At 43.4% G+C, this 7,970-nt stretch overlaps 1 protein-coding gene across 1 annotated transcript; it reads left to right on the top strand.

Annotated features, from left to right (window-relative positions):
• Nucleotides 1-6,947: 6,947 nt before the first annotated feature.
• LOC131478172 (putative gustatory receptor clone PTE01) lies at nt 6,948-7,940 on the top strand. The gene has a single exon (XM_058656221.1). The coding sequence runs from the start codon at nt 6,948-6,950 to the stop codon at nt 7,938-7,940; it is 993 nt and encodes a 330-aa protein (XP_058512204.1).
• Nucleotides 7,941-7,970: the final 30 nt, after the last annotated feature.

Genomic DNA, 7,970 nt, shown 5'->3' on the forward strand with positions numbered 1-7,970 from the left:
ACATTGGCTCTGGCCTCGCCATCACCTCTGGTTGGGGTCTTTGGTGTGTGGTCCAGCAGATGGCATCTGTGAAATAAAACAATCTAAGAAGGCTGGTTTTATGTTAAAATCTTTGCTTAGTGGAGTGCTAAGCCTGTGATTGGGAAGGGAAACAAAAAGAGATGCAGTGTAAAAATTAAATTAAAAAGAAGGGTGATAGTGGATGTGGAACGTGGACATAGCACAGGTCAGTGGGAATCAACACTATGCCTGTAAATGTATTTTCTAAGTATGTTTTCTTTATGTAAACAAGCTGTTAGAAGGGAAATATGAAGGAGGAGGGAGAGGAGAAATCTGCTATTGCGTTGTGGTAATATTTCACAACTGTGTGTCCATTCTCAAGCTCATGGAATTTGGGAGGCCAAGACCTCCTGTGTGTCTTCTCAACAGTCCCAGAGTGAGAGCCCCAGGTCTCATTGATCACAGAGCATGCACACAGATGGGCCTTCCTTTCCAAGGGAGGTTCTTGCTATGGACAACCATCCCAGTGAGTTTTGTTGGACCCTGAGGCTGAAGGAGGGTGAGTGGAAGCATTAGAGGTCAGCAGGATAGTGGAGATAAATTGTTTCATGTGGAAACCAACAGGTGGTGGAGAGAATTCATTCCTTTCACTCTGGTTCATGCAGAGCAAGTCAGGATATTTACAACACACTTTATAATAGGAACAGCTGAATGATTTTATGTGCATGAAGTCTTTCATATATCAAGGCAAATGCATATCATGATGTTTTCTTTTATTACACTTTCTACAAACTTTTAAAATAAACACATACTACTACTATCGCATGGATGTCAACTATAAGATAAACACTTACGTAAACAGTTTGTTAAGAGACACAACTTACAAGTGGAAATCTATTCAAGTTATTAACAAGCCATATGCTGCTCAGAAATCAACTTCTAATGCAAGCAAGTGCTTTGAAAACAAAACAAACAGAAAATGGCTGTGTGTTGAGTCTGGAAATTTGAGAGAAATTCAAAATGGTATTGTGTTCTTGGGATAGAACATCTAATTCTCTTTCGATTTCATGATTAATCCAATGCATTCACACACACACACACACACACACACACACACACACACACACACGTCCCAGATTGAGTTGAAACTGAAATCCAAAGTTTGAGTTTTAAGCCAAGATGCTGCATTTGCAAGTCAGCAGCAAAGGAGCCTAGGTGAGATGCCTTGTGTCTAGGTCCCAGGGACAATGGCTTTCCACATTCCCTCTTCTAACACTATCAGCCAGTCCTCAGAGACTGGGACACTCTGTACCTACTGGCTAATGAGGAGCTCTGGGCACTGAGCCACCAGCGTCTTCCAAGTGTAAATAATGAGCCAGCACCTTCAGACGTTAACTTTGCCAGTGGAAATCCGGCAGCTTCTTTCTATGATAAACACCCCTGTGAGCACCTGCAGGAGGAGGACATGTTGTGACTCTGTCTCTTCTTCAGTCCAGAGACAAAGATGGGAGGCACCACTTCCTGAAGGGAAGAAGAGGAGCAGCAGAGCCCTCTCAGGGTTACGCCTCACGTGCTTCCTGGTAAATTCTCAGGGAGACAGCAAATGGGTTTGGATGGATCTGTGGAATGTCAGGTGTATTGCTTTGTCATCAACAGGAAGAAAAATCACAGTTGTAAGGACAAAGGGGAGGGATTGCTTTAGCTCGTGAAGTTGTACCGACTTGGTTCTCATCAGTGTCTCAAAGATCTCATTCTGAGATTTTTTTTTCTTTCCTTCCCACTGGCATTTTTTAAAATATTCATTTATTCATTAATTACATTGTATTACATGACACAATTTCATAGGTACTGGGATTCCCCCCCTTCACCCCAAACCCTTCCCCCATGGTGAATTCCTTCACCTTGATGCATAACCACAGCTCAAGTTCCGTTGAGATTCCCTAATTAAAAGCTCACACCATACAGAGTCCAGCATCCCGCTTGTCCAGTTCAAGTTCAACGGCCTCTTAGGGAGGCCCTCTCAGGTTTGAAGGCAGAGCCAGCAGAACGTCACCTCAATCAATTAGAAGCTCCAACATATCTTCAGCAACAGTCCAGGTATGATGAGGTTGGTGCAGAGTCCACTGATTGACATAGTCCATCTTAGAGTTTCCCCTTGTCCAGTTTTCCGCTGGAAGCATATAGCTGAGGTGATTGATTGATCTACTCCATTTTCCATCTTTTCTTGGTTAATGCTTTGATTCCTCCATTTTGTTCAGGGGAATCCCCTAAGAAACTTTGAGGCATTCCCAGTCCAGGCTCCTACATGTACTACTAGTAAGCACAGTGCCCACCACCGTCCATCACTCCAATCAGCTGGTGGTTTTAACCCCTGGGTTGGTTCTATTCTGAGCCCAGACCTCCATTGGAACCAATGAGTATCGCAGCTCTCCCCGGCTCTGCCCATCACACTCTCGTCCCTCACCTAAACCAGTGGGAGGTGTGCTGGTCGGGTGTTGCATTCCCTACTGGCACAGGCCATTTCACCTTGGCATTTTGTGTTTTGTACTGTTTTTTTTTTTTTTTTTGCAACCAAACCTGGCCAGGCCCCCACAGTTTCAGCGCTTGGGCTTGCCAGTGGATGACGTGAACTGACTCGGCCTGGTCTGCCCCAACCTGAGCCAAGTGTACCCACTGGCATTTTCTTAATGACGGTAGCAACTGAGGCTGTATAAACTTCATTCGAATTCCAAAACATAACCGTGAGAATTATGATGAGGCTTTGAGTAATCAGTTTGTGAATTACACTGCCTTATCCTACCATTAATGCTTCAGGGCACAGAAAACATATTCTTTTACTTTGTGTAGAGGAGAAGAGCTCAGCACTTTTGGGTAACTTTCTTGTATCAGGTGGTCAGTTTGAAGGTGAAGCCACTTCTGAAGCAGGTAGTGGGTCCCAGACCCTATTGTAGCATGGCCACCCTACCCTTCTTGTGTCCCAGGGAAACTTTTCAGGAATCTTTCCTTTGGGAAGAGACCTGTTGCTCATTGTGCCCTCTCCTCTGGTTTGCTGGTAGACCACAGTGGGCGGCAGCCAGTGAATCATGACCAAGTTCAAAGCTAACATCACAGAAAGGGCAATCACAGGGTCATACAGGGACAGCCTTCTCTTGACCCTCTATAGGATTTCACTTCAGCCTTCAACTCCTTGCACACCTCCTGAAATCGCTCCGCTTCATGTGAAAAAGTAACACGAATTTGAGGTGTTAGATTCCAATTCTACTGCAGAAAATGCAGGGAGATTAACAAAGGAGCTCAGAGGTACCTGATGTGACCTGTTGGAACTCTGTTAGAAATGTTCTGATGATTGGGCCAAGCAGAGATCACTAATACAGCAGCCCCAGGGACAATGTCTTTTGGAAGTAGGTCTACTCAACTGACCACTCTTATTCTGTGGAGTGGGTTCTCAGGATCTGTGACAGTGGGCACTGCCAGCTAGCAAAACTGATGCCTCAGTGGCCACACTGCTTTGAGTAATGAATGACCTTGTCAAGAAAGATTGCTCTTTGTAACAGATAACTCAAAGATGCAGAAAATATGCTCTAGCTATTGTGATTAGGAGTTTAAAATTCATCTTCATAACATTAATTGAAATATAACCTGGTTAACACTATGCATTCCTATGTATGTACTGGTGCATCTTACTCCGGCCACTGTCTGAGAGAACTTCAAATGTTCACAGACAACAGGAGCAGTTGTTAGGTAATTCTGGTATAAATGTTTTTTTAAATCTACATTCAAACTTTTATAATATTTCCTTTCCACATATAGTTATACTGAAAATAGTTACACCAAGAATGATTTTTGTATTAAATGAAATACACTTTCATCATTCCCAAAGCACTTTTAAGCCAGAGCATGTCCTCACAAATGTGTACTCTGTGTGTTGGGGAAGAGTGACTGTCTCTCACTCCTGCATGTGTGCTTACACAAAGGAGGCATCCAGCGACTATGTCCATACGGAACCAAATGGTTCATGCCTCACGGTAACTGGCCCTAGCCACTGTGGCTTCCACACATTTGCTGCTGTCTTGCCAGTAGCTTAATCCCTTCCAGGAATTTGATGGAATCAGAGATGCATGGGAATATTGGAAGAACATGGGCTGGTGACGCTGAGCAGGACATGAAGCTCCGGTAACTTCACTGATTGGAGTCTACAGCCTAACTCTTCTTGAGGAGTACTGAAAAACGAAGGCAGAGATATTCAGGTGTGCAATAAAAGAAACGAAAGAGGCAGATGTTCTACCTGAGTGAGACATGTCATAAAATTGGGCATCATTGCAGCTTCCAGTCTGCTTTGACCATGGCTTTCATGACAAACTTGCTCTGTCTGTGACAAAATCTATATTTAAAAAATAATAAAAACCACAAGATGTGTGAGTTACAGCTTCTCCCTGATTCTAAGCCTGTGACAGACACGAGATGCTCTGTGTATTTCCAGAAGATGATGACATTACAGAGATGTGGCAAGATTGGCATGCATGTGCGTATCCTAGGTGAATGATCCATGAGTAGCATGCTGATCTCCTTATACCTTTCTCACCACACTGGTTCCGCCATTTGGCAAAATGAAGTCAATATTCCCCTCTCAAGTGAGTTCTCATGAAACGACTGCTACCAAACATTCCACTGCGAGATAATGATTGTTTATCTTAAATGATAGAGAAAGCAGTGATCACTTTTTCCTAGGACAGCAAATACAGCTGGTGTATAGCAAGACGGCATTTTGCAACTAAAAACAATTTCATGAATGATCTTAAAGAAATTTTCATATGTGAGACATGGAGAGGGGAACAGAAATTATGAAGACGTGGTCATAGTGATAGACAAGGCAAATGATGCCCTCCCATTCAGTGATGGGACAGATCAACTGTTTAAATGAGGCTCCAGTGCCTGAGAGAAAGAATGAAAACCAAATGTCAGTGCATACTCCGGCATTTAGCAGTAGTATGTGCAGCACACTTCTTAAAAGGACTATGAACACATTTTCTGTAGCTTGTAAGGAAAACTTTCAGTGCTCTGACATCAGTGCTGACATAAGGGGTGTGTGTCGTGCTGCTATGGATTAGAGCTCAACTTGGGAGATTGCATCCTATGTCACAGTGCCTGTGGCTGCTTGATTATCCCACCCCTGATCCATTCCTATTCTTGTGCACCTTGGCATACACCAGATGTTATTACAAGACATGAGTTCCTGCCATCACGTGGGAGACTTGGCTGCAGGCTGATGTTTCTGGCTTCAGATTTCACCTTGACATGATTAGATATTATGGGCATTTGAGGGAGTGAACCAGTAGATAGAAAATGGCTATTTCTTTCTACCTTTGTAAGAATAATGGACAAGTGGGCCCGGCGGCGTGGCCTAGTGGCTAAAGTCCTCGCCTTGAACGCGCCGGGATCCCATATGGGCGCCAGTTCTAATCCCGGCAGCTCCACTTCCCATCCAGCTCCCTGCTTGTGTCCTGGGAAAGCAGTTGAGGACGGCCCAATGCTTTGGGACTCTGCACCCGTGTGGGAGACCTGGAAGAGGTTCCTGGTTCCTGGCATCGGATCAGTCTGTTGCGGCTCACTTGGGGAGTGAAACAATGGACGGAAGATCTTCCTCTCTGTCTCTCCTCCTCTCTCTGTATATCTGACTTTGTAATAAAAATAAATCTTTAAAAAACAAAAAAAGAATAATGGACAAGTGGTGAAAATAATATAAGATTTACAGGAACTACCTATAATAGCCCCTAAGGTCCATAATTATTGTTCTCCTACAGATGAAGAAATTGCTTGAGTGTGTTTTATGTTATTTGATTTGACGGGCTCTAAAGCTATTATATGCAAAATGACTTATTTTTAAATCTTATGTAAATTTTTCAGTAAAGGGATTTTTTTTTTCATTCTATAGGTATACTTCAAGACAATCCCACATCCTTCTACATTCACAGGATTAATTTGCCACTAATCATAATATTCAACATGGGAAATGCAAGATGATGGCAAGACCTCTTATCAATGAGCATATAAAGAAAGGCTAAAAAAGGAATCCTCGTGTTCCAAGGTGACCCTTTCATTCCTACACATTCTGTGTGCTCTAGATTAGCTGCCACATGGCAGGGAAAACCTATGTGGGTTAGCATGCCTTTTGCTTTCAAGTGGTGGCTAGTGACAGCCTCCTGCCAGGGCTGAGTGTGAGAGGCAGTGAGGATGGTTGCAAACATGCTACCCATATTGGAGACTGGGGTTAAGTTCCTGCTCCCAGCCTCTGTGCTGGGCCTGACAGGGACACTGTAAGCATTTGGTGGAGTCTTCTAGAGGCTAACTCTCAAAAAAAGAACATGGAAGGACTTCGAATAAAAAGATGACACAATGCTGAAAAAAGTAACATAGTCCTATCAAGAACAATCAAGTTTTATGCTTTGATAATGCAATCCTAGCTTTTTAAAGCGTATGTATAAATATTCTATGTCAAGATGATCATTATCAATGATTTTTTTCACTATATATGATGCTGTCATGCAGATGGAAAGGGCACTTCCTATTGCTGTTAACATCCTTGGGTGCATTTCGCTTTGATCAATGGCATGCTAAACCTAACATTCTTATCTTTTAATATTTTTCAGCCAAGCGTTCTAAAACAGGGGCACATAGAATATCAACAGGAGGAGGTGAATATCACAGAAATCAGTTCTGAGGGGTTGCATGTGACTGAGTTTGTGGATGTTGAGCTGGAAATGAGAAGTTGTATGGTCAACAAACATGGAAAAGAGGTGGGTGTCTTGAAAACCTGGGGAAAAAGCATCTCAAAAATTCATGAAATTCAATAGTAATATTGAGTCCAAATCTTTTCCTTTAATTCTATTTATTCTACCAAATTTTAGAGTTGCCCATGTGTTCTATAATTGAAACACAGAACTGAGAAAATGTACAATTCCCATGAGCCTAATTATCCTAAGACTAACACTATTTTCTATTACACACAGTTCCCAGGTTATGCTAAAAGCCAAAATCTCACAAGTGTCTCAGAATTCCACCTCATGGGCTTCTCCGAGGAACCAGAGCTGCAGCCACTCCTCTTAGGGCTGTTCCTCTCCATGTACCTGGTCACAGTGCTCGGGAACCTGCTCATCATCCTGGTTGTCACCTCAGACTCCCACCTGCACACACCCATGTACTTCTTCCTCTGCAACCTGTCCTTGGCTGATGTGGGTGTCATCTCCACTACGGTTCCCAAGATGATTGTGGGCAACCTCACCCACAGCACAGACATATCCTATGCTGGCTGCCTCACTCAGATGTCTTCGTTTCTCCTCTTTGGATGCATGGATGATTTGCTACTGACAGTGATGGCCTATGATCGGTATGTTGCCATCTGTCATCCACTGCATTACCAGGTCATCATGAATTCCCACCGCTGTGGTATCCTACTTTTGCTGTCATTTGTGGCCGGCCTTTCTGAATCCCAGCTCCACAATTTGATCGTCTTACAAAGCTCCTGCTTCAAGGGAGTGGAAATTGCTAATTTCTTCTGTGACCCATCTCAGCTTCTCAACCTTACTTGCTCTGACACCTTCAGCAGTGACATAGTCACTTATATTGTTAGTATCATATATGGTTTCCTCCCTATGTCAGGCATCCTCTTCTCTTACTATAAAATTGCATCCTCCATTCTGAGAATCCCATCTCCAGGTGGCAGGTACAAAACATTCTCCACCTGTGGCTCTCACCTGACAGTCGTTTGCTTATTTTATGGGGCAGGTCTTGGTGTATATCTCAGTTCAGCTTCCTCACTTTCTGCTGGAAAGGATGCCTTGGCCTCAGTGGTGTACACCGTGGTCACCCCCATGCTCAATCCCTTTATCTACAGCCTCAGGAACAAGGAAATCCAGAGAGCTATGCGCATGCTCTTCAAATGAATCAATTCATCCAGGCCCTTTTGCCACACA

Source organism: Ochotona princeps, chromosome 28 (assembly GCF_030435755.1).
Source record: "Ochotona princeps isolate mOchPri1 chromosome 28, mOchPri1.hap1, whole genome shotgun sequence".
Classification (NCBI taxonomy): Eukaryota; Metazoa; Chordata; class Mammalia; order Lagomorpha; family Ochotonidae; genus Ochotona; species Ochotona princeps.

Coding starts and splice junctions, on each gene's coding strand:
- LOC131478172 (XM_058656221.1), top strand. CDS start 6,948: ATGTACAATTCCCATGAGCCTAATTATCCTAAGACTAACACTATTTTC.